Source organism: Pseudorca crassidens, chromosome 15, assembly GCF_039906515.1.
Source record: "Pseudorca crassidens isolate mPseCra1 chromosome 15, mPseCra1.hap1, whole genome shotgun sequence".
Taxonomy (NCBI): Eukaryota; Metazoa; Chordata; class Mammalia; order Artiodactyla; family Delphinidae; genus Pseudorca; species Pseudorca crassidens.
The window spans coordinates 59127409-59153869 of record NC_090310.1 but is presented as its reverse complement, the minus strand read 5'-3'; the positions used below and the strand labels follow the sequence as shown (position 1 = coordinate 59153869).

The window sequence follows — 26461 nt, the reverse complement described above, 5'->3', positions numbered from 1 at the left end:
AGAAAGTGGCAGGATGAGTGTGAGGTCGTGTTTTTAAAAATTATTATTATTTTTTACTTTATTTTTTTATACAGCAGGTCCTTATTGGTCATCAGTTTTATACACATCAGTGTATACATGTCAATCCCAATCGCCCAATTCATCACAACCCCCCACCCCACCCCCCCGGATGTGAGGTCTTTATTGGATAGTCTTGGACGTCAGCCCAACAACCCAGTTGCTTTAGTTTTATATGATTTGGATGATTAAATATTAAAAACACCCCTATTTTGCTGTGAAAAGTTTGAGAGTTTTAATTCTTTTGTCTTTTCCTATGTTCTTGAAAGAGAATTGGAAAAGAGATGATCTGCTCTCAACGTATACCGTTTTTAGAGCCTAGTTCCTGTTTTGAGAAGCACTTGATTTTTAAGCAATGCAAAACATTAGTTCCTTCGTGGTTTTGTACTGCCTCATTAGAGATGGATGTAAATTCCAGAGATTCAGCAAAAAGAATTACAGCCATGTAGCCAGCTCTTTGTGACCACTGGCCATGAGGATTCTGAGTATTGTAATTTCGGTGTTTGCCACCAGTCAGGCACTCTTAAAATTTTTTTTTCATGTACTCTTCTAAGAGCTTTAATAAACTCATTAGTCCTTATAAAAGTCATGAAAAGCTATCTCTTAGATAATGAGAACTAAAGAAATAAATAAGGTATTGTTTTCTTTCCATTTGTTCTTTCTGTACTGTCCAGGGGTATACCTGTTGGAGAGGCAGTGTATTGATTGTGTATTGACCAAAGAATATACTTTGGTCTTAACTTTGAGGGAATTCAATAAAGATTTAATCTTTGTATTTTTTATTAGGAGAGTTGAGTTGGTGCCACCTTTCTTTTGTTAGAAAACCTCATTCTGATATCATTACACTACTTATCTTAAGGTAGGAGACTAGTTGTCATCGGAAACTAGAAGGAGCTGTTCAGTTTATCTTAGGAATTGTGGGCCCTGATTATAGTCATGTTCTGCCACACATGTTCCCTAGAGCAGTGTGATTCCCAAACCTGTCCCCACCTCAGACTTAACACATTATAGTCATTAGGGATGAGGCTAGGCATGTGTGTCTTAAGAAGTTCTTCAAAAGTTTTAGATTAGCTGGAGTATGTCTCATAGGTCTGAGAGAAATACCAAATAAAGATTGGTTTAAAATGATGGTAACGATGATGCTTACGTGTTCATGTTAGACACTGTGCCAAATACTTCATAAACATTTAAGTCTTGCAGTTATCCTCTGAGGTGGGTGTTTGTTATACCCAGCTTCCAGATTAGGCAACAGGCTCAGTGAAATTTTCTCTTTCTCCAAGGGCATATAGTGAGTTAGTAATGGAACTGTGTTTTGATTCTAGGTGTCTGACTTCAGACCCGGTGTTTCTTGACTTTCCACATCTTGGAAGGTACATGTGATGTAGTTCAGAGTAGTGGTTCTCACATGGAATCACTCAGAAGCTTAAAAAAAGAAAACCCTCAGATCTGCAGAGGGGTCTAAAATGTGTTTTAATTTTTAAAATTTTATTGAGGCATTATTACATACAGTAAAATGTACAGTTTTTACAAACGTAACAAGAGAACATTACATGCATGTAACATGTAACAAGAGAACATACATTTTAATCTAGGGCCCCAGATGTGCAGGAGGTGTGGGAACTCTGGGATCACAGTGCTTCATGGCAGTGCCGGGGGATGAGCTGGATCTTTGAAGGTGACTCCCAAGCATATTTTAGCACTCCAGGGAAAGCTTGGGGACATGCTGATTTTGGACTCATGCCAATCATGGAATTTCCTTAACCTCCATTAGTCTAGAAAATAAAGCTTTTGTTTGTAGCTTGATAATACTAATCTAGAAAATAGTTAGCTTTTCCTTGGTATTTGGGGCAGCATCAGTGTTGCCAGAATGGAACTGGTGCTGGGAGGTTGCCTTTTATCAGGTGCAGTGTTTCATCTTCAGTTAGGGAATTAGGAAGGGCTGCCCACTGGGAGCTCAAGAAAAAAGTTAGATTTCTATTGCTTTGTAGCCCATTTTTGAGGGACAGAATAGGAGAGGGTGCTTTTTAACCTATTGTTTTATCAACTTTAAACCTAAATGAAATAAAAGTAAACACGGCTCCTCTTCTTTGATGAATAATGAATATAAAGCATTAAGCATAACCTAAAAATATTATGCAGCTTGTAAAATTAAGTATGTTATTTTAGGGGCTCATGTATGAATTGTGCATTTAGATAGTATGACTGTTGAGTGTTGGCATCACTGCCCTCTGTATATCTGAGGAGACCATTAGCAAGGGGGATGTATGGTATTAAAAATATTTTGCTTAAACACATGTTAAAAGGAGAGATAAGGACCAAGATAATAGCCTGTAGGTTGTTTGAGAATACCTTATCAGGCAGTCATATAGCAGAATAGCTATTTTGTCTGGTTATTTAAAAGAGCAGTGAGGTTCCTTGGGCTTAAATTTATAACCTTGGGAGCGCTTTTCAGGTTCATAATTTGTGGTATCTTTATCTTCAGGCACTGTTCTTTCTCAGTTAATATTCTTTTTCAATTTTTGTCAGCAAGGTGGACTAGGATATGAAAACCCTTTATAATGGCTTAAAGTTTGCTTTCTGAAAGTGAAAGCTATTTTGCAGTTTTTAGTAGCGTATTAAGTTTTGTATGTTTATATTTCTTTTCTTAAAAAATAAATTTTATTTATTTATTTATGGCTGTGTTCAGTCTTTGTTGCTGTGCGCAGGCTTTCTCTAGTTGCGGCGAGTGGGGGCTACTCTTTCGTTGCGGTGCGTGGGATTCTCACTGTGGTGGCTTCTCTTGTTGCGGAACATGGGCATTAGGCGTGCAGGCTTCAGTAGTTGCAGCACGTGGGCTCAGTAGTTGTAGCGCATGGGCTTAGTTGCTCCGCGGCATGTGGGATCTTCCAGGACCAGGGCTCACACCTGTGTCCCCTGCATTGGCAGGCGGATCCTTAACCACTGCGCCACCAGGGAAGCCCTCTTTGTATTTCTTGGATGTAAAATTTATTATTGAGTCTGCTGGTTTTATAGTAGGTAGTATTTTATAAGTATCTGGTCCCTGAGTTAAACTATTTTGGGAATATTTATTGAGGTCCGTCTTTTAAAAAGTATTTATTTATTTATTTGGCTGCACTGGGTCTTAGTTGCAGCATGCGGGATCTTTGGTGTCACGTGCGAGCAGGATCTTTTTAGTTGCGGCATGCGGACTTTTTAGTTGTGGCACGTGGGATCTAGTTCCCTGAGCAGGGATTGAGCCCGGACCCTCTGCACTGGGAGCTCAGAGTCTTAACCACTGGATCACCAGGGAAGTCCCGAGGTCTGTCTTTTAATATGAGGCCAAAGATCGCTGCCTAGACCAGTCTAGGGATTTGAGTTTGCAGTATTTTAACCACATGTGGTCTGGTGTAAAGATATTCATAATGTTGGAAAATTGAGTACACTTTTATAAACCATATATTTCTCATTGGAAAGCATTTCAGTTGTTGAGACCTATTATGAGACAGTGTGCTATTGATGATTTTACATAAATCTGTGAGGGAAAGTTTAAATTCTTTCTAGAAATGTGTCCTAAGTCAAGTGTACATTGTCTAGGTGGAGTACCTTAGAGGAAATATATCAGGAAATATGCTGAAGGCTGAAAACAGACTAAAATATCTGAAAATTAATGGAAAGACTCACTAATCAGAAGTGATAAAATAGGCCTTCTATTAGTGAGATAGGAATGTGAGGGCATAGCAAAAGTTCCTTGACTTTCCATGACTTTTCCTGCCAGAAACACATAGTGTTTTTTTTTTTTTTTTTTTAATTTATTTATTTTTGGCTGCATTGGGTCTTTGTTGCTGTGCGCAGGCTTTCTCTAGTTGCGGCGAGCGGGGGCTACTCTTCGTTGTGGTGCACGGGCTTCTCATTGCGGTGGTTTCTTTTGTTGCTGAGCACGGGCTTCAGTAGTTGTGGCACGCGGGGTAAGAGCGCAGGCTCAGTAGTTGTGGTGCACAGGCTTAGTTGCTCCGCGGCATGTGGGCTTCCCGAACCAGGGTTCGAACCTGTGTCCCCTGTATTGGTGGGCTGATTCTTAACACTGCGCCACCAGGGAAGTGCCACACATAGTATTTTGAATAAGAGTTGGAAGGCTTATTCTAGTAGTCATCATGTCATAGTATATGGGGCAGTCTGTCAGTTATTGATAGGAATCTAAACCCCCTTTGATAGGCTGAATGTTTAGAAATAACAGAATTGTATGGCCTGAGATATTATCAGAGAGCATGCATCTAATGGACCTCCCGTGTCTTTCATTATCTCTCAGATCTTGGATATGTAAATGTTTGATTAACGAAAAAATCCAGAAGCTACTAAAGGATATAATAAGGCTATTTACTCTTTCAGCCTTAGGCTCCTTATTTTTCCTTATATATTGTTGGTCCTCTTTATTTAAGGTATGTAAATTTTATTAAACTACTTTTACTTAAAAGAAAATTTAACCCAAGAATATGTGTTTTGTGCTGTTAAGTTTGTATAGATACTGGTTAAGATACTTTTATTTTTATTTATTTTATTTTTTTTGCGGTACGCGGGCCTCTCACTGTTGTGGCCTCTCCCGTTGCAGAGCACAGGCTCCGGACGCGCAGGCTCAGCAGCCATGGCTCACGGGCCCAGCCGCTCCGCGGCATGTGGGATCTTCCTGGACCGGGGCACGAACCCGTGTCCCCTGCATCAGCAGGCGGACTCTCAACCACTGCGCCACCAGGGAAGCCCAAAAGATACTTTTAAAAGGACTTAGGAAATCTGAGTTTGAGTCCCACTTCTGCCTTTCCTTGACTGTGACCTTGGGCTCTTTTGCACTTAAGTTTCTTTTTCTTTAATTCTTTTTTTTTTTTCTTTTTGCGGTATGCGGGCCTCTCACTGTTGTGGCCTCTCCCGTTGCGGAGCACAGGCTCCAGACGTGCAGGCTTAGCGGCCATGGCTCACGGGTCCAGCCGCTCCGCGGCATGTGGGATCTTCCCAGACCGGGGCACGAACCCGTGTCCCCTGCATCGGCAGGCGGACTCTCAACCACTGCGCCACCAGGGAAGCCCTCTTTCATTCTTTTTTTTTTTAAAAAATATTTATTTGGCTGTGCCAGGTCTTAGTTGTGGCATGCGGGATCTTTTTTTTTTTAGTTGTGGCTTGTGGGATCTTTAGTTGCGGCATGCAAACTCTTAGTTGCGGCATGTGGGATCTAATTCCCTGACCAGGGATCGAACCTGGGCCCCCGGCATTGGGAATGCGGAGCCTTAGTCCCTGGACCACCAGGGAAGTCCCTGCACTTCAGTTTCTTAATCTGTAAAGTGGGGTGATTACCGTGCATGGTTATTGTAAACATTAAATAAACTCATGCAGTAAAGTGCTTGGCTGTTAATAGATGCACATTTAAAACATAATAGCCATAAACTAATGTTTCAACTTTTTAATCTATGGAAAGGGGAGTAAGGCTTAATTTGTTTTAAGCATTACAGTCTTCCATTGGTCTTAGATATGTCCAAAACTTCAGATTCCAATCCTGTTGATTAGATATATTTGTTGGTAGAGTGCTGTGTCTCTTCTTTGCTCTCCACAAAGTTGGCATCATCTTAAAGTTGATGGTTAAAAGAATGGCGCTGTTAGTAGGAAAATAGGAATTGAATCTCCTTACTTCAGTTATATCCAGCACTGTTGATTTCATTAGTGAAGAAACTTTTTATTCTTCCAGTCGGGGCCAGACTTCATGACTCACGCCAGGTTGAGTTAGTCCCTCATCACTGGAAATGGAGTTTCTGTTGGTGTTTAAAAAAAAAAAAAAAAAATCAGGGCTCTCTTTCTGACTGAGGTGGAATAGCTGTTGGGGAGTCAGCCACAGTGTTCTTTTTAGAATTGCATTGACATTGTTAGATTAATTTGGGGGAGAATTGACACTTTAATAGTATTTAGTTTTCCTTCCTAGAACATGATATATCTTCCCACTATTATGTCTTTCAGTACACCATTTTAATAGCAATCATGGATATTTAGTATTAGATTTATTTATAAATATTTTATGGTTTTTGTTATGCATGACATTTTTTTCACGTCATTTTCTTGCTGGATTTTGCTTATAACATAGGAAAAGCTATTGGTATTTGTATTCTTTTTTGGTGTGTCCAGTTATTAAAAAAGATTTTTTAATTTTGTTGGCTTAATTCTCTTAATTTTTATTTTTTGGAGTGTATTGAGATAATCATGGTTTTTCTCCTTCAGTGAACTAATGTAAGCAAACCTCCTTAATTGGAATTTTAATGTGAAAACCATCCTTGCGTTCCAAAGAATCCCTGTTGGCCATGGTGTATTATTTTTATTGCACAATTGGATTCTGTTGTTTAATAATTTAATATTTTTGCATTTGTTTTGTGAGACACTTCTTTTCTACTTTTGATATGAAATTAGCATGACTTGGGAATCTTTCTAGATTTTTTTGTGCCCTAGAAGCTCTTAATGGTTTGCCTGGAAACCATTAGGGCCTGGTGCTTTTTTGTTGTTGTTTGGGTTGTAGGTCTTTGACCTCTTTTTAAAAATTTTCAGTGCTTTTGATTTGTGTTTTTTACCTCATTTTGAGCCACTTTTTTATTTTCTAGCTAATCCTCTGTTTAGTGTACATTTTAAATTCACTGTTACAAAGTTGTAATTTGGCTTATTTGTAGTTTCTGGTCATGTACGTTCATCTTCTTTGATCTTTTTTTTTTGAGAAAAGTTACATCTTTCTTTTTCTTAGATACACTTACCAGAAATTTGTCTGTTTTAATGGCTTTTTCAAAGCTTGATTTTACTGATCAGCTTTTGGCTTTGTTCATGATGATGTTTTTCTAATTTCATTTACATCTTGCTTTCATCTTTAATAACTTCCTTCTGCTTATTTTGGGTCTGCTTTATTTTTCTAGCATTTCAAATTGTATGTGACGTTCCCTTTTATTCAGGCTTCCTTCTTTTTGAATACATTTGATAAACATTTAAGGCTAGAAGTTTCCCTTTGAGTCCCACCTTGGGTAGACATCCTATTCCTTTTGCTATATAGTGTTCTCATTGTCATTCATTAAAAAATAAATTGTTTTGATCTCATCTTCAGTTTCAGAGTTAATAGAAATGAGTTTGAAGATTTCCAGGTGGATAGACTTATTTCCTTGTGTCTGTTGGATTAATTTATTTTGAGGTATTGTGGAAAGTGAATGTGGTTTGGTTTTGTTCTTTGGAATTTGAGGTTCTGCTGATGTGTAGATTTGTCAGTTTCTCCTTGTTTTTAATATTTTTTGAAGCATATATCAGGATCATATCAATTATAGTTTTATATGCACATGACATAATTTTTTTGTCCTCTTATAATGCTTTTTGTTTGTTTGAATTCTTTTCAGTCTGCTAGTATTGTATTTGCTTTCTGTTAACATTTGCTTAATAAAGTGGAGTAACATTGTCCAGGCATTTGTTTTGCTTACCCAAATTCAACTATATAAATGTGGCAAAGCATGGTGACAGTGACTACTCACCGATTTAGTCAGTGAATATATATTGGTATGGCCAAAAAGTTTGTTCGGGTTTTTGTAAGATGTTACAGAAACCTGAATGAACTTTTTGGCCAACCCAGTAATTGTGATCGAGCTTAGGGATGGTAGATCACTGTTTGGAGGGGCACCTCTTATAATGTGAGCCCTTGATAAATGCAGTATTGGTCTTGAAACATAAGGCTTGACTTTTACTATATCATGTTTCCTAAATGTAAGTCAGCCGTTTTGTCAGTCTCCAGTGAGGTGCTTAAGATTTTGATTTATTCATTTTTGACTGAATGCCGTTTTCATCTTAAAGAATCCAACTCCTCTTTATGATGGGACTCTATTGTGGGTGTTTTACCGTTTATTTACCTTCAGTCTACTTGTATTATCTTGTTTTAGATGTATCTTTTTATATAAGCATATAGCTGAATTTTCCCTTCAGTCTGGAAGAAAAATTTGACGTGTCTGTGATTACTGATATGTTTGCATTCATTCCTGTCATTTTTTGTTTTGTATTTACTATACTTTTTTTCCTCTTTGTTTTTGTTTTTCTGTTTTCCAGTACGCGGGCCTGTCACTCCTGTGGCCTCTCCCGTTGCGGAGCACAGGCTCCGGACGCGCAGGCTTAGCAGCCATGGCTCACTGGCCCAGCCGCTCCGCGGCATGTGGGATCTTCCCAGACCGGGGCACGAACCCGTGTCCCCTGCATCGGCAGGCGGACTCTCAACCACTGCGCCACCAGGGAAGCCCTCCTCTTTGTTTTTGAACTGATTTTTTCCCCCTAGTTGTTTGAAGGTCATATGTTCATTTTCTCTTTTTTTGGAGTTGCCTGTAAATTTTTTTTTTTTAATTTATTTATTTAAATTTATTTTTGGCTGTGCTGGGTCTTTGTAGCTGCACGGGCTTTCTCTAGTGGCAGCGAGCGGGGGCTACTCTTCATTGTGGTGTGCGGCCTTCTCATTGTGGTGACTTCTTTTGTTGCACAGCATGTGCTCTAGGCACGTGGGCTTCAGTAGTTGTGGCACACGGGCTCAGTAGTTGTGGCTCGCGGGCTCTAGACCACAGGCTCAGTAGTTGTGGCAAACGGGCTTAGTTGCTCCGCAGCATGTGGGATCTTCCTGGACCAGGGCTCGAACCCGTGTTCCCTGCATTGGCAGGTGGATTCTTAACTACCGCGCCACCAGGGAACCCCAACCTGTAAATTTTTAACGCATTTAAACCATCACTTCTTTATTCTTGTTTAGAAATAATCAGAATCTTTATCTTCCGTTCCCCAACGAGACAGAGCTGCTGCTTGCTTTGACTTCCCTCTCCTTTCTCTTCCCTCTTCGACTTCCTATGTTGAAATCATGTAAGTATTTTAGTTGCAGATTGCTTATTTTCCTAAAAGTCAGCGTGTATTGCTTCCTGTGCTTATCATTGTTTATATAGCTCATATCTTCTTGGGTGCTTTAAAAAATTATATTGGAGTGCATCTACTAATTATTTCAGAGAAGGTCTTTGAATAGTAAATGTTGAGCTCTTTCATGTGTAGAAATGTCTTTCTCTTGCACTCCCATTTGAAAGCTGATTTGGCTGGATACGAGTTTCAAATTGTTTTCCTCATAACTTTGCCAGTGCGCTATTGTCTTCTAGCATCTGTGTTACTGATGAAAAGTCTAATTTTACCTTTATGTGATTTATGTATCTTTGTAGGAATTCACTTTTTTCCTTTGGGAGTTTTCAGGGATTTCCTGAAATTTCAATAGGATGTGACTATACATCTCCCCTTTCTACACTTATTAATTTTATTTCAAGCAGCCAATTATTCCTGTCTTCCCCTATCTCCCCCAGAAAATTTCTAGAACTCATATAACACAGATGTTGGACTTTCTGGTTCTGTGTTCTATATATCTACCTTTCTTTCATACTCAAGAGGCATTTTGGGAGAGTTTCTTAGTTTTGTGTTCCATTTGTTTTTTCTGTGCCCATTTTGTTATTAAATGTATCTGTGGAGCTTTATTTTGGAAATAAATATTTCTCCTTTTTTTCTATTATAAAAGTGTCTTTATTGGATACAATTTACATACAATAAAATATATCCATTTAAAGTGTATAGTTCCATACATTTTGACAGATATATACACCCATGAAGCTGCCCTCTTGCCCCCAACAATTAAGATTTGGGTTATTACAGAAAGTTTTCTCCTGCCCCTGTATAGTCCTTCCCTCTCTCACTCCCCCAGCCAGTGATCTGCTATCAGATACAGAAATGATTAGCTTGCATTTTCTAGAGTTTCATATAATGGACTCATATAGTATGTAGCCTTTTGTGCCAAGCTTTTTTCACTCAGCCTGTTTTTGAGAGTCACCTATGTTAAGTATATTGGTGTGTTCCCCCCCCTGCGCCCCACCCCCTGCCCCGCTCTTTTTGGTTTTGAAAGCTTGTCCCACAACCCCCAACTAGGAAATTAACATTGATACAGTTCACAGATCTTGTTTAGATTTAACCAGTTTTACATAAACTCTTGTATGTGTGTATTTAGTTCTATATAATTTTGTCACATGTGTAGATTCTTAACAGCCACAACCACAGCTGGCAATCATTTCTTAATTTCTAATTTTTCTTTATGGTAACTTATTCATTTTTAAAATTAATTTTTTTGTTGAAGTATAGTTGATTTACAATAGCTTATTCATTTTACATGGATGAAATCTCATTTTACCTTGGAGGATATTTATGATTCTTTTAAAGCCTCCTCTTTGTTCCTGCAACTCTTTCCTTAGATGTTAACTTCTTGGTTTTGTGGTGTTGATTTTTCCCTTTTGGTGATTCTGGTTTATAAAGTGATCATCTCTGGTTTAAGGATTGCTATTCTCCTGTCAGTGGGTGCAGTGTCTGTTTACCAGTCTGTCAGGATGGATTGTAGGGGAGAGATGGGAAATACGGCCAGATGTGGGGGCTCCCCACTTCTGGGTAACAGCAGCTACGTGGATGTGTACTTATGCTTGGGCTCAAGTGCCTGTGCCCAGTGAAGACTTTGCCTCTTTGGGGGAGGGGGAGGGGAGTGTCTGGCCTGTCCAGTTGTGCCAAGTGTATTTCCCCACCATATCACTATGACTGCACCAGAGCCTGCTTCTGTTTCCCCATGGCAGCTACCCCATCGACAGCTTGGATGGAGCACCCATCTGCTCCCCGCACCTTCATAGCTGCTCCCAATTTTTATAGCATTTCTCTTTTCAGGGTTCTGGACAGTTATTGCCTCTATCAACTTCATTCTGCTGATGGTATCACTTCTTGTTTCTCAGAATTATTTTAGAAAATCAGTAAGTTTATATCTTTAGTCATTTCTAGGATTTAAGGTGGGAGGAGAAGGCATGTATGGCTAATGCAGTTTATCTTGTTGATCCAGTCTCCTTAAGCCATTTTTTGGGATGGATTTTTTTTTTTTTTTAGCTCCTCCGCATAGTATGCGGGATCCTAGTTCCCCTACCAGGGATCAAATCTGCGTCCCCTGCATTGGAAGCGCAGGAGTCTTAACCACTGGACTGCCAGGGAAGTCCTGGGATGGATTTTTTGGGATGGATTTTTGGGGAATGGGTATTAACTTTGAAACACCTGTTCCACTGATGGCCATTGAAACATGATGGATTGGTTGATACCAGGGTTTGAGAGAAATTGACCACTGGAGCTTATATGTTACATAGGGTTGGGAATTTCCTCTAGCCCTAGTTTGAGTACTAAACCAAAGCTCTGAAAAGTCTCAACATTTCTGTAAGGCAAGGGCAAGGATGAAGATGTTCATTCTCAATCTTTTTTTTCAGAGTTGAGGTTAATGAGTAGTCATTTTGCTGTTTTTTAATATTTCTCAGTGCAGTTTGGGCTTGTCTAAGAGGATTGTGTTGGCTTAACGTTGTAATATTTTTCTTCTTGATCTTTGTAATTCTTTTTTTAAGATTTGTTTCCAGATTAGACAGAATCATATTTCTTCTCCCAAAACCCTTTTTGTGTATATAGTTCTTGGAAACCTCAAGGTATGAAATAAATTGTTAATCTAATAAGTGTAAATTTAGTTTTCAGAAAAAAAGCTGTTCTGACTTTTTTTTCCTTCCCCATTTAGTTTTTCCTTGGTTTGGCTTGGATATTGGTGGGACCCTGGTCAAGCTGGTTTATTTTGAACCCAAAGACATCACTGCTGAAGAAGAAGAGGAAGAAGTGGAAAGTCTTAAAAGCATTCGAAAGTACCTGACCTCCAATGTGGCTTATGGGTCCACGGGTATTCGGGACGTGCACCTGGAGCTGAAGGATCTGACTCTGTGTGGACGCAAAGGCAATCTGCACTTTATACGCTTTCCCACTCATGACATGCCTGCTTTTATTCAAATGGGCAGAGATAAAAACTTCTCGAGTCTCCACACTGTCTTTTGTGCCACTGGAGGTGGAGCGTACAAATTTGAGCAGGATTTTCTCACAGTATGCATTTTTTAGCTTATATACAATTTATGGTAATCTGATTGTTAAAAATAATACCAATAGCAAGTGGTGGAATCATTTCCATCTCTAATGGAACTTGAATTTTCTTGAGTCAAGTTAAGATTAAATATCAATTAGTGATAGGAGTTGCCATCTAGAGATTGTTGTATAGTTTACTTTTTGCCCAATTCAGATGAGTTGATGAGAATCAGAAGCACTAACAGCATAGCATTTTGTTGTTCTTTTAGTATGAAAAAATAGTAAAGCTGTAATAAGCACAGGAAGGAACTACCAGTGAGGAACAATATCATTGTCTTGAACAATGTGATTGAAAAATAATTTAAAAAATTAATGTCATTTCATGTTATAAAATTGTTTCCAACGTTATCTACCACATAATTTTTCTTATCCCCCTCATTTGTTTCTTGGCAATTTTACTATTTAGAAATATGAGGAACTCTGGTCCAAAGCAGTGTTTTTCAGGCCTCAGGGTTAGTCAGAGATGGTTGACAGCAGAGTCTGCTCTCCCCAAATGCCTTTTGATGTGTCCTGAGCTGCACACTTGTTAACAGGAGTCTGGATAGTAGGTGGAGTGCCAGTGGGCCCTTGATTTTGTTTTCATTCAGTGAACACTGTGTGTAAGGCCTTGAGGCTAGGTCATTTGAGGGTGGATGTGGGGGTAGATGGGAGAATTGATAGGCGAATTGGTCAAGGCTCTGACCTTCAGAGTGCAGTGTAGATTTAAAATATCTTCAGTGACCATGTTTTTAATGCCACCAATGAGAATGTTATTACAGAGATTCTGCCTTTGCCTATGTTGTTTTTCATTTTCTCCCTGCCCCCAGCCTTGCGTGTCATTGTATGATTTGTGACTTTGTCTTTCTTTGTCCTCTATCTTCTTTCTCCCATAACTGACCATAACCATAATATAGAATTGACATGAATTTTAAAACTGGTTTTGCATTCTTTGCTTGAATTTTCCTTGGTTGTTGGTTTACAGTGGTTTCTTTCCTACCTGTGAGTAAACGGGAAGGTAGGAGGAGAGGAGGTCCCCCTCCTTTGCGGTCACAGTGGACTCTGGATTATAACTGATAGGTAGAGGAGAAAACCTCTTGATTTCTGGGACCCTGTAGAGATGCCTTTGGAACATGTTTGAATACCATTTGGCCTGTTACCGGAGGTTGTGTGCTGTGTGCTAATCCAAGGAGAGGTGCAGAGTAGATTTTAGACTTTAGGGATTGGCTCTTAGGCTGTTGGGATTTCTCATCTGTATGCACCAGCGCTGTCCTTGAAAACTGTGGGAAAATGAAATGCCTAACAAATCCTGTTTGTGCAACTGGAGTAACTATTATCTAATAAACCACAGTGAAGTATTTTTAAAAATATGGAGTTTACCCTGTTTCTTTTTTAATGTGAATCAGATTTCCTCACATTGTATTGAGTTTGCTTGTGGGTGCAACACATACATTATGAGTAACTTGAGTTAGTGAAATAACTTACGTATTTGGTCATCTGACTGTCAATTAGGCTGGGATTCATTAGGATTAATAGCACAGCAGGGTACTTCAGGTAACATGAATTATGGGAAAGATAAAAGGAGGTATTGGTTTGACATACAATGGCAGAAAACTACTTTTATTCCAGTAGGCTACCAGTGTAAAATGATTTTGCTTTGACATGAAAATGCTGGCACTTGAGATTCAAGTGTCAGGAAATCAGAATTGAATTCATTGTGGCAGGGAGGGCATGGGCAGATAAAATAAGGACAGTGATGAACGTTTTCAAGGGCTTGGGTTTCCTCAGAGGAGTAATTTAATATTCGTAATTAGGGATTACTTAAGGATTAAGATGAAGTTACCTATTAACTTCCATCTCCTTTGGATCAAAGTAAATTGAGTATAATGTAATCAAATGAGAGTTGAATTAAAGGGGGAGGACTTGCAGGGCTAAACTTGGTTTTAAACAGAAATAGGTGCTTTAGGGGTTTGAGGCATCTTTGTATTTGTCACATATATTGAGTAGGTAGATAATGCTGGTAGCATTCAAATGGGTTAGAAGTTCATAGAGTAAAAAGTGAAAGTTGTTTTATATCATCTCTGCAAAGTTACCACAGTTAAAAGTTCATGTATCTTTTTAGTTTTTCTGTGCATGACTGTGTATGACACATACACGTGCATATAAATATGGTTTTAAAGTAAGGCAAATTGGATCATGTTGTATAAAATATTTCTCAGCTTGTTTTGTTTTTTTTTTGACTAAAAACATGTCTTGGAGTTCTTCCCACTTCAATTCTTAATTGAATAAAGATCCTCTTCATTCTCGGGACTTCCCTGGCGGTCCAGTGGTGAAGACTGCACTCCCACTGTAGGGGGCACGGGTTCGATCCCTGGTCGGGGAAGTAACATCCTGCATGCTTTGCGGCGTGGCCAAAAAAAAAAAAAGTATATATATTGATATATATGTATGTTTGTATAAAGATCCTCTTCATTCTTAATTGCTATACAATGTTCCATAATATGAATAATAATTTAATTATCCCTTTATTAATTATTTAAATGAAATTAAGTTGATAACAATGTTTTAAATTTTGATTCTGCTAAACTCCCCACATCCCTTGAGGCTGTAATCAGTTTAAATAGTGAAGTATTTTACTTTCTAATTGGATACTTTCAGTCCTTTGGCTGCAGATTATTAATAATAAAGTGTGGCCTACTTTGATACTGCTCTATAGCCTTGAAGATGGTCTTTGGAAGGTAGATGTTGGATTCCTTGTGGCTCCTGCCATGTGTTTCCAGCTCCTTGCATCATTTAGACTTCTTAGAGTCTGCTTTCTGATGGGGCTGTGCCTTCAGCTGTGCTCCTGCCTCATGGTCCCCGTAAGCAGACATCTTGTTTTCTGCTTGGGTTTTGGCACATTTCTCCAGCTGCTGCGGTGGTTTGAATGTATTGGGTCTGTGGGAGCAGAATTCTGTCTTGTCAGTCCATCCCTATGTTTGTTGTCTCCAGATCTGTTTTGTAAAGCAAGCACAAATAGTACACATCCATGAGCACTTTTATGGTTTGTCTTATGTAGAGGGGAATGCCTTATTAAACAGAGTTTTTATTTCTGCTTGGCTTGTTAAAAAATCTGAATACATTTTTATTTCATTACAGATAGGTGATCTTCAGCTTTGCAAACTTGATGAACTAGATTGCTTAATAAAAGGAATTTTATACATTGACTCAGTTGGATTCAATGGACGGTCACAGTGCTATTACTTTGAAAACCCTGCTGATTCCGAAAAATGTCAGAAGTTACCGTTTGATTTGAGAAATCCATACCCTCTGCTCCTGGTGAACATTGGCTCTGGAGTTAGCATCTTAGCAGTATATTCCAAAGATAATTATAAGCGGGTCACAGGTACCAGGTATGTCTTTTATATAAAGGTCATTGTTTATTCTTGATATCATAATGGGTTAAAACTGAGTTTTCAGGTACTGCATGTAAGAACATCTTCAAGAACCTGTTAAAATTATGTGAAAGATATGTTTCTCTGGGATTGTGCAAGCAAATATTGTTTCTCTGTGGAAATTCTGATTTCATGATCTACTTTTCTTTCATCTCTATTGCTGAAGATTTCACTACCATAGTTTCATAAAACATCTCATCAGCAGACTCATTGAGCCCAAGGTCCCTGCCCTCAGATAGTGTTATGATATGCATATACCATAAAGTAACCAAAGCTACTAGGTAGCATTTATAAGGAGAAGGCAAGGCAAGATCCCAGCTTTGAACTAGTTTAGATTTTACATGTATCCACACATACACATGGCCAGGGGATGTCTTGAGATCTAGAAGTTGAGGTACTGAGCAGTAGAAAAATGTTTGGGGGAGGGTAGTCTGAAAAGGGAGGATTAGGTGGCAGATGAGAATGAATACCTTTTGGTTTAAGGATCAGCGATCACTTGAGGAAAAACAGGAGCTGGGGATTGGGATAAACAAGTTTTTGAACAGGTGTCAGTTAAAGAATGAGAGGAGTAATTTTGGGAGAGAAAACACATTCATGGAGGAGTTCTAGTCGGGTAAGGGGGGCTGATGACCCAGGGTGACAAGATACTTGGATGAGGATGACTCGGGGCTTGCACTTGGAGAGAGAAAGGGAAGAGGTGCCACCATGGCCCTGGTGGGCTGATCTGCACCTGAGGCTCCTAGTATTCAGCAGGTGCCCAGACTGCATTGGGGACATGGGTAAAGAAGCGGGCCCTGTGTTTTGCTGCTTTGTTTGCTTGGCTTATGTGAATATGGTATCTTCAAGGTGTCCATTAGACACTTTATTTTTATCTTTTCACAGACTTGTTTCCTACTTAGTGGCATCTGTATGATTGGGATGGGGCAAGAGTGGGTTGATACATGAATATGGTTTTGGATTCATAAATAATACCTGCCTATTCTTATTTTGAAAAATGTTATAATGCTATGTTTGTTTTTAATCACAGTCTTGGAGGAGGAACTTTTTTTGGTCTTTGCTGTCTTCTTACTGGCTGTACCACATTTGAAGAAGCTCTTGAAATGGCATCACGTGGAGATAGCACCAAAGTGGATAAACTAGTACGAGACATTTATGGAGGGGACTATGAGAGGTTTGGACTGCCAGGCTGGGCTGTGGCTTCAAGGTAAGGGAAAGGGATGTGTGTGCTCTAAGAAATACAGGGTAATACAGTGGAATATTATCAGCCATAAAGAAGAACAAAATAATGCCATTTGCAGCAACATGGGTGGATGGACCTAGAGATTCTTATACTGAGTGAAGTAAGTCAGACAGAGGAGGACAAATACCATGTGATATCACTTTATATATGGAATCTTAAAAAAGGCTACAAATGAACTTATCTACAAAACCAAAATAGAGTTACAGATGTAGAAAATAAACTTATGGTTACGGAGGGGTAAGGGATGGGGGAGGAAGAATTGGAAGATTGGGATTGACACATACACACTACTATATATAAAACAGATGACTAATAAGGACCTACTGTATAGCACAGGGAACTCTATTCAATACTCTGTAATGGCCTATATGGGAAAAGAATCTAAAAAAGAGTGGCTATATTTATTTGTATAACAGATTCACTTTGCTGTACACCTGAAACTAACATAGCATTTTAAATCATTTATACCCCAATTAAAAAAAAATACAGGAATAAAATATTAAGTATTGGGTATATCTTTTACCCTTTAAATAGCTTTACATACTATGAAGTCACCTGTTTAAAGTGTGCAATTTAGTAGTTTCTAGTATATTTATAGAATTCTGCAGCCATCTTCATAATACAATTTTGAAACATTTTAATCATTCCAGAAAGAAACTTTGTATCTGTTAGCTGTCACTCTCCATTCCGCCACCCACAGTCCCTAGTAAACACTAGTCTATTTTCTGTCTCTCTATGGCATCATACAATATGTGATTTTTGTGACTGGGTTCTTTCACTCAGCATAGTATTTTCAAGGTTCATCCATGTAGTGGCATGAATCAGTACTTTGTTCCTTTTTACTACAGAATAATATTCTTTGTATGGATATACAATGTTGTATTTATCCATTTATCAGTTGATTATCTTTTGGGTTGCTTCAACTCTTTGGTTTATTATGAATAATGGGGCTATAAACATTCATGTACAAGTCTTTGTGTGGACATATGTTTTTAATTCTCTTGGGTATATACCTAGGAGTGGAATTGCTGGGTCATATGGTAACTCAGTGTTTAATCTTTTGAGGAACTGTCAAACTGTTGTCCAAAGTGGCTGTACCATTTTACAGTTTCACCAGCGTATATAAGAGTTTAAATTTCTCTACATCCTTGCCAATACTTGTTATTGTCTGTCTTTCGGGTTTTAATTGCCTTAATAGGTGTAAGGGGATCTCTCTTTTTTTTTTTTTTTTTTTTTGGGATCTCTCATTTTGATTTGCACTTCCCTGATGACTGATGGTGTTGAACATCTTTTAATATACTTATTGGCTCTTTATTTTCTTTGGAGAAATGTCTGTTCAAGTCTTTGCTCATTTTTTAGTTGGATTCTTTGTCTTTTTATTATTGAATTGTAAGAATTCTTATATATTTTGGATACAGGTCCTTTATCAAGTATATAATTTGCAAATATTTTCTCCCAGTCTGTTGGTTGTCTTTTCACTTCTTGATGGTGGCCTTTGCAGCATAGAAGTTTTAAATTTTGATGAACTCATTCTTATCTATCTTCTCTCTCATCACTTGTGCTTTTGATGTCATGTATAAGAAATCATTGCCTAACCTAAGATCATGAAGACTGACTTCTGTATTTTTTTCTAAGCATTTTATAGTTTTAGCTCTTACATTTAGGTCTGTGATCCATTTTGAGTTCATTTTTGTGTGTGGTGTGAGGTAGAGGTTCAGATTCATTCTTTTGCATGTGGCTATATAGGATATATAGTTGTCCCAGCACCATTTGTTGGATAGACTATTATTTCCCCATTGAATTCTCTCAGCCCCTTTGTTGAAAATCACTTGACCATAAATGTATGGGTTTATTTTTGGACTCTCATTTCTATTGCATTGATCTGTATTTCTATCCTTATGCCAGTACCACACTGCTTTGATTACTGTAGCTTTGTAGTACTAAGTTTTGAGACTGAGAAGAGTGAGTCCTTCAACTTAATCTTCTTTTTCAAGATTATTTTGGCTAACCTGGGTCCCTTGACATTCCATGTGAATTTTAGGATCAGCTTGTTGATAATCTGCACTAAAAGGCAACTGAGATTTTGACAGGGATTGTGTTGAGTCTGTTAGGTCACTTTGGAAAGTATTGCCATCCTAACACTATCAGGTCTTCTGACCCAAGAAGATAGAATGTCTTTCCATTTAGATCATTGCTGTCATTTACCAATGTTTTGTAGTTTTCAGTGTACAAGTGTTATTCTCTTGTTAAATATATTCCTAAGCATTTTAGTCTCTTTGATGCTATTATAAATGGAATTGTTTTCTTAATTTCATTTTTGGATTGTTTAGAAATACAGTTGCTTCTTTGTGTATTGGGGCACATGGTTTTTAATAATAGAAAAGGCACTCATATACATATTTGTTTACTAATTTTAGGTACTTTGTAAATGCTGTAGATTTAATTTTCTATGTTTGTAGCATCTGCTCAATGATAATCAGTTCCTTTTCTGATTGGTTGGGTTTGTGATCAGGTCATAGTTATTTAGATATCAATTCTGCTGGTCAGGTACTTTGAAATACCTGATCTTCTAGGGAAATCTGAAACTCTTAAATAGTTTACTCAAGGACTCAGCTGTCAGATAAAGCAGTTTACCAGATGTGAATGTGACCATTTAGCTGAGTGGAACAGCTGTGCAGTTGGGGGCGAATTGCTAATTGAGGCATCTTCCTGAAATTTAGCCTGGTTGCAGAAGGAGCATGGTGCCTTCTATGGATCTGAATATGCAGATACGTGGCGTCAAAGCTAGATTTCAGTGGAAACCACAGGGAAAGCCATTTGCTCATTCAGAATGCTTGGGGTGTGGGAATTCCCTGGCAGTCCAGTGGTTAGGAGTCCGAGCTTCCACTGCAGGGGCCATGGGTTTGATCCCTGGCCAGGGAACTAAGATCCCACAAGCCATGCAGCGTGACCAAAAATAAAATAAAATAAAATAAAATAAAAGTTCATTAAAAAAATATTTGAGGAAAAAACTAAAAACTAAACTAAACTAAAATTCTTTGTCATATTATTTTTTAAAAAAAAGAATGCTTGAGTTCTTGAAGTTGCATTTCTATTTGAGCAGATGCTCTGTTATTTTGTAATAAAATGTTTGAATATTTGAACAGTGGTGCCCTGAAAGTTACTTCTGTCTTAGTAAAGTAACATTAAGTTCTATTGAGCTGTGTTGCCTTTGGTTTAGCAATGAGATATTTTTTTTCCATCATAGCTTTGGAAACATGATGAGCAAGGAGAAGCGAGAAGCTGTGAGTAAAGAGGACCTTGCCAGAGCGACTTTGATCACCATCACCAACAACATTGGCTCAATAGCAAGAATGTGTGCCCTTAATGAAGTAAGGGGACATGGATTTTTTTAGTTGCTCTGAGGAAAATACAGAACTTACTATGTGGGCCCCGCCTTGTATACGTCTGTTTTCTCTGAACAGTGCCTAAATGTAGTCTTAAGTGGTGGAGTTTGTTTCATTGGCAAAGTTAAAACGTTTCACCTGTAGATTAGTCTTAACACATTTTTTTGTCCTTACTCAAGATAAACACTGCTACTATCTAGAAGTAGAGGAAAAGTAGAGGAAGGTAGGGAAGGTAGCCAGTATTGCAGATGATGGGGACTGTTGGGTGGTGGTGATGGATGGCCATGCTGAATCTAGACGCCACGCCCACTGTTGAGCTCTAGAGTCCCTGGGAATGAATCCAGAGGAAGGCACTGAAGCTGGGAGAAGACTGAGTGGGCCGAGGAATGCCCACCCTGCTCCCCCTCCACTGCAGCAGAGCTGTCTTTGTGCTTTCAGCTTCTTTACAGTGCTGCCTTGTAGCATTCAGGTCAAGCAGCATTGTACAGGGCTATGAAAGAACTAAGAATGACCTTCCCTTGGGGATCCAGTTGGTGCTGCTTTATAGCTTATCCCTATTTATACACTTTTGTTTAAAATTATTCTTTTAAATAGATAATATAAGCATGTGATTTAAAAAGGAAACCTCAAGAGGTACAAAAGGATTGTCTCATTTTTAGTTAAAAATACTGTATCAGTATGAAGAAATTAAGAATTCTTTATTTGAATATTTTAACACTTCTGTTTTCTTTGTTACATGTTCCTTTAAGTCCTGTGCTTATGTATTTTAAGATATTTTAGTTGGTGTACATACCATTCTATGTTTTTTACTTAAATATTATAAATTGCATGGTTGTATATTTGATTACTTTTTATGTCATAAGTCATTCACATAGAACTGGGCATTTGGTTGCTTGCCAATGATAGCTCTGCAGTAAAGCTTTTTTTTTTTTTTTTTTTTTTTTTTTGCGGTACGCGGGCCCCTCACTGTTGTGGCCTCTCCCGTCGCGGAGCACAGGCTCCAGACGCGCAAGGCTCAGCGGCCATGGCTCACGGGCCCAGCCGCTCCGTGGCATATGGGATCTTCCCGCACCGGGGCACGAACCCGTGTCCCCAACCCGTCCCCTGCATTGGCAGGCGAACTCTCAACCACTGCGCCACCAGGGAAGCCCGCAGTAAAGCATTTTTAAGCATGAAGCTGTTCCTTGGATGGATTTATTCTTGATAAGAGACTTATTCAGGAGTGAGATTTCTCATCTAAAGAATATCATACTTATGAATTGTGATAGGTATTGCCAAGATGCTTTGCACAAGGGCTGCATCAATTTAGATCGTTTTTAGCAATGAATGAATGGATTGGTTTTACCACAACTTGACTAATATTGGGGGTAGAATTTCAGTTAGTTGTTTGTTTTGCTAACTTTTTTTTATGGTGCCAATTTAAAATACAGTTTTATTTAAGACATTGCATTTTCCACTTAAAATACAGTGCTTATAAAGTGCAATGTTATTTCCTTTCCCTGTATACATATTCACTGTTCAAGTATCAAGAATGCCCAGTTGTTTACTATAGCAGCTCAGCTTTAAAACTGCCTTGGAATTTGCTACACATTTGGGTCCTTCAGTGTTTTTTGTGAAACAATGCTAAATCTATACTGGGTTGGCTTAATCAACCTCTTCAGTGGTGGGTGCGGAGGAGGCACCACCAGATGGAGGAGCTCGGCCCCCAGGCATTCCTCCTGGTGTGTGCCTCCTGCACTCTCTGGTACAGCTTGGTAATGATGGAGTTGCAGATTTTTTTCCAGCTCCTTCTGCTGATGTTCGAATTCTTCCTTCTCCGCAGGATGTAAGATCTTGGGTCACTCAGACATCCAAGGAAGGAAGCTGCCAACATCTGGAGTTCTTTGCTAACTTTTAATGGATCTAAAATTTTACTTTTTTTGCTCACTTAGTGAGGTTGAATTTTTTTGTCTGTGATATTTCTTGTATAATTTGCCTATTTGTGTTACTTTTCTTCTTTGAATTGGGTCTTAATATTTTTTACTTATCTGTATAAAACTTTTTATTTAATTGTAGTTATTGTTTGTCATATTTAATTCAAATGCTTTTCCTAATCTGTATTCTCCTGTGACATTTTCTGGCATACTTTGAAGTAGGTTTAGAGTTGTCTGGGGGTCAAATTTAAGTAGCCCTGGATCAACTGGATTAAATGTAAATACTTTTTTTTGATCAGCAGTCAACTTGCTGCTAAAAACTATGTACATGGTACTCTCTTTGGGGTAGCTTTTATGAGAGAACAGAAATTAAGATGAAAACTAATTGCCTTTTTTTTTTTGATGTGCTCAGAACATTAACCAGGTGGTATTTGTTGGAAATTTCTTGAGAATTAATACGATCGCCATGCGGCTTTTGGCATATGCTTTGGATTATTGGTCCAAGGGACAGTTGAAAGCACTTTTTTCGGAACATGAGGTAAGCAGACTTACTTCCTGTGACATGTTACCTTCATAAAGGGCATGCAGTTCATGCTGCGCTGGAATTTGAAGTAGTACTTATTTGTTTCTGTACTTGTATAATATGGGTTAACTTTGGTCATGTTCAAAAGCTGTTTCTTACCTGATTTAATGTAAGGTAGATATTTGGTTAATTTAATTTTGAGCTTCAGTTTTAAAGAAGAAAGTCTTGATAAACAGCCAGCTATATTACAGATGCCATATTCTTTTCTGAACCGTCCTTTATATTTTCCCCATTGCAATTTGCACTTACTTTGTAAATGCACTTACTCTGAGTTCTTTTTTCATTTTTTGATGTCAGTGTTTATGTATTGATGTAGTTCATGTGCCAGTTTACCAGTTATTTAAGATGTATGTTCTAAAAACAACTAGATCAGTAAAAAGCATTCCAGGATTAGAGCCACACTATCATAAGAACATAACACATCGACAGGCTATGTGGAAAAGAATAACTGAATTGCTCAACCTGATAATCCTATTTTGGAAAGTGCCTTTCTGTTTTTCAGTTTGAGGAACAGAACCAGAGCTATGGAAGGGACTTTCTCTTTCCTCCCCTTGGTTGTGGGGCAGTTGGACTCTTTAAAGTGTTAAAGTGGATTGTAGATAGTGTTATTATGAACATTTTTCAGAATTGTATTTGCCTATTTACTTTAACAGTGTCTCTATGAATTGACAGAAATCAAAGTAGGATTTGAAGTAATATGAAGAGGCTATTTTTTCTTTTAAGGTTGCTTTAAGTTTTTCCTTTTAAGTTGCTTAAGTTCATAGTTAAAACCCAAAGTGCATAATTCCCCATATCAAAAAGCTTAAAGTTTAAGTTATCTAACTTTCTTTTTACCTCTAATCTTATTATATTAGTAAATCAGTACTGAATTATCAGTTTCTTCTAACTTTTATATGCATCTTGCTTTTTGTGATCTTTGACCTGTTTTATTTTGCTTAATATTAGAATAAAAATAAATCCTGTTTAATGCTGTATCTTAGTATAACTTGCCTCCTGCTGAGTTTCTACCTCTTTTGAACCTTTTTCAAGGCAGAATGTGGAGGTTTCTTAGGTTAACTTTTTTCTTTTAACTTACGTCTTCATATCATAATAATTACGACATGAACCCTTTATGTTTTGTTTTTCCCATTTTGACTTCCTCTCTGGTTAGCCTGTTGGCTCTGTTTGTCTCTGTGTTTTCCATTTACATTCGTGCCTCTGGCTGTAATGTCGATCTCTGTACTTCTGGAACTCTGATTATTTTAGGTTCTCTGAGTCATGAAATATTCTTCTGTCTGCACACTGAAGTCAGTGTGTCTACTGTTGTGAAAGCTTTGTATAGATTCTTCTCAAGCCTTTCTCTTTCATTGTTTACTGTTCTCATCTTACACTTCTTGGCTTGTAACAACCTCTGTCTTTTACTAGATAGTAGCTTTTGGGTCTTCAGTGGAACTCACTATAATGGTTAACTTTATCCCTTCTTCTTTTGTTGTAAAATAAAACACAGATACAGAAAACCACTTTATATGTAAAGCTAACTGTTACAAAGTGAACACCCTTGGGACTTCCTTGGCGGTCCAGCAGTTAAAGCTGTGTGCTTCCACTGCAGGGGGCGTAGGTTCCATCCCTGGTCAGGGAACTAAGTTCCTGCGTGCTGCGGCCAAAAAAATTAAAAAAATAAAATAAATAAAGTGAACACCCTTGAATTCTGTCCTCTGGCTGTAATTGTGGGTTTCTGAGTGTGGCTGAGTCTTGCTCAGTTGTGTCCCTTCTACAGTTTCTGACTTTCTCTCATAATACATTCATGTGGCTGCTTACTTATTTATTTTTTATTATTTTTAATATTTATTTACTTGGCTGCGTCAGGTCTTAGTTGCGGCAAACGGGATCTTCGTTGTGGCATGCGGTATCTTTCTTTTTGGCATGCGGGCTGTTTGTTGCAGTGCGCAGGCTTTTCTAGTTGAGGTGTGCGGGCGAGTGCATGGGCTCTGTAGTTGTGGCGCACGGGCTTAGTTGCCCTGCGGCATGTGGGATCTTAGTTCCCTGACCAGGGATTGAACCTGTGTTCCCTGTATTGGAAGGCAGATGCTTAACCACTGGACCACTGGGGAAGTCCCCGTGGCTGCTTATTTTTAAAGCCAAAAAAGAGTGAAAGGGCAGGCCTCTCTGTTGTGTGGCCACATGTTCTTTGGAGAAGCTTTTCTTGGAAAATAGACTAAACCTTAGTTATTTATATTTCAGAGACTTCTCATATGTTCTTTTTTTTAAAAAAAATTATTTATTTATGGCTGAGTTGGGTCTTCGTTACAGTGCGTGGGCTTCTTATTTTGGTGGCTTCTCTTGTTGCGGAGCACGGGCTCTAGAGTGCAGGCTCAGTAGTTGTAGCGCACTGGCTTAGTTGCTCCGCGGCATGTGGGATCTTCCGGACCAGGACTCGAACCCGTGTCCCCTGCATTGGCAGGCAGATTCTTAACCACTGTGCCACCAGGGAAGTCCCTCATATGTTCTTCTAATCCATAGCAGGTCTTCCAGGATCTTCCCATATTCCTTTTTCAGTCACTTCTTTCTTTCTTACAGTACTTTACTGTCTGATTGCATCCTTTGGAGACCTTGATGGATTCTGTATCGTTGTACGATTATTCTCTGATTCCTGCTGATTTCTGCCAGTATGGGTTTTGCCTCATTTTCTTTTATATTTAATCCTTGTTTAGGTTTCTTGTTTGGGTTGTCATGTCTTGGTTGTATTTGGCCTTGATTACTTACTTCAGGAGATGGTCCTGTAATGTCTTCAGCTGCTGCTTCTCTGTCTCATGCCTCTGCCTTCCCCTCAGTTGCTTCTGTTCTTCAGATGTTGCTCCTCTGTCCTCACCCTTCTCTACACGTTGCCTGAAGGTTCTGTTGTCCAATTCTCTGCTGCTCACCTCTGCCAGTACTGCCCTGACTGCTGCCCCGCTCCAAATCCAGACATCCGGTGACTTTCTGGGTGTAGCTGCTTGGCTGCCTGGGGCACCTCAGCTTTGCACATCCTGTATGGAACCCTCTTCCTTGCTCTCCACATCTCTTGCTCCTGTGTCCTTGTGCTCTCAGGGGTGGTGTGACCGGATGTATGGGAGGGACATCAACATGTCTGCCACCCTCATCCGCTTCTTCAGGCGAGTCTTGAACCCATCCCACCCCCATCTTTCCACCCTCAGCCCAGCTAGCCCTCGCCCTCTGTGACCTGTCCCCGCTTCTCCTTCATTGCACTTCATGTCTCATCTTCCCTTCATTCCAGAGTTGTCTGGAAATGCTCCAGGCCCCCCTGTTGCTTCTCACCGCCTCATTCTGCAGGAGACGGCCCAGGCACCGTCCTTTACCAGGGGTAACTGGGCTGCTCTGGGCCTCATAACTTGTGGAGCCCCAATTGTGGGCTCTGGTCTGATGTGCCAGAGTGTCCTTCCCCCGCTGCCTGGGAGCTCTGCAGAGCTTCTCTGCTCCCAGGCTGGCCTTGGGCTCAGCAAAATGGGAGTCAGGAAATGGGTGTCAGGAATTAAGGGCTGTGTTGGCTTTAATGCTAGGAATCATATTTATGGTAATTTAAATAAGTCAAAGGAGAATTGCTCTTATTTTTTTCTTTCTTTTTCTTTTTTTTTTTTTCAGGGTTATTTTGGAGCTGTTGGAGCACTCCTTGAGCTATTGAAGATCCCCTGATTGTTACCTGGGGAGGGGTTCCTGGAACCTTCCACAATGGGATTTGTGGACTTGTTTTTTTAAGAGACTTACTCAGTTTTATGATTGTGTACTACCTGAATCAAAGCGAGAAAGGACAAATGTATTTTTCTAAGTCATCAAGATAAATCTTAATAACCAGTAAGGAAAGATACATATTAAAAAAAAAAAAGTGGACCATG

At 39.0% G+C, this 26461-nt stretch overlaps 1 protein-coding gene across 2 annotated transcripts in view; it reads left to right on the top strand.

The window, feature by feature from the left end:
• The window catches only part of PANK2 (pantothenate kinase 2), a 27852-nt gene extending 1391 nt beyond the window's left edge, over positions 1-26461 (top strand). The window contains exons 2-8 of one of the 2 annotated variants that reach the window (XM_067707578.1): positions 8131-8919; positions 11669-12021; positions 15175-15428; positions 16498-16674; positions 19958-20081; positions 22422-22547; positions 26211-26461. In XM_067707578.1, the coding sequence (XP_067563679.1) occupies positions 8907-8919; positions 11669-12021; positions 15175-15428; positions 16498-16674; positions 19958-20081; positions 22422-22547; positions 26211-26261 (1098 nt within the window). In that variant the 5' untranslated portion in view covers positions 8131-8906 and the 3' untranslated portion in view covers positions 26262-26461. The remainder of the gene's footprint in view (positions 1-8130; positions 8920-11668; positions 12022-15174; positions 15429-16497; positions 16675-19957; positions 20082-22421; positions 22548-26210) is intronic. The other variant, XM_067707577.1, reaches the window with a different exon arrangement.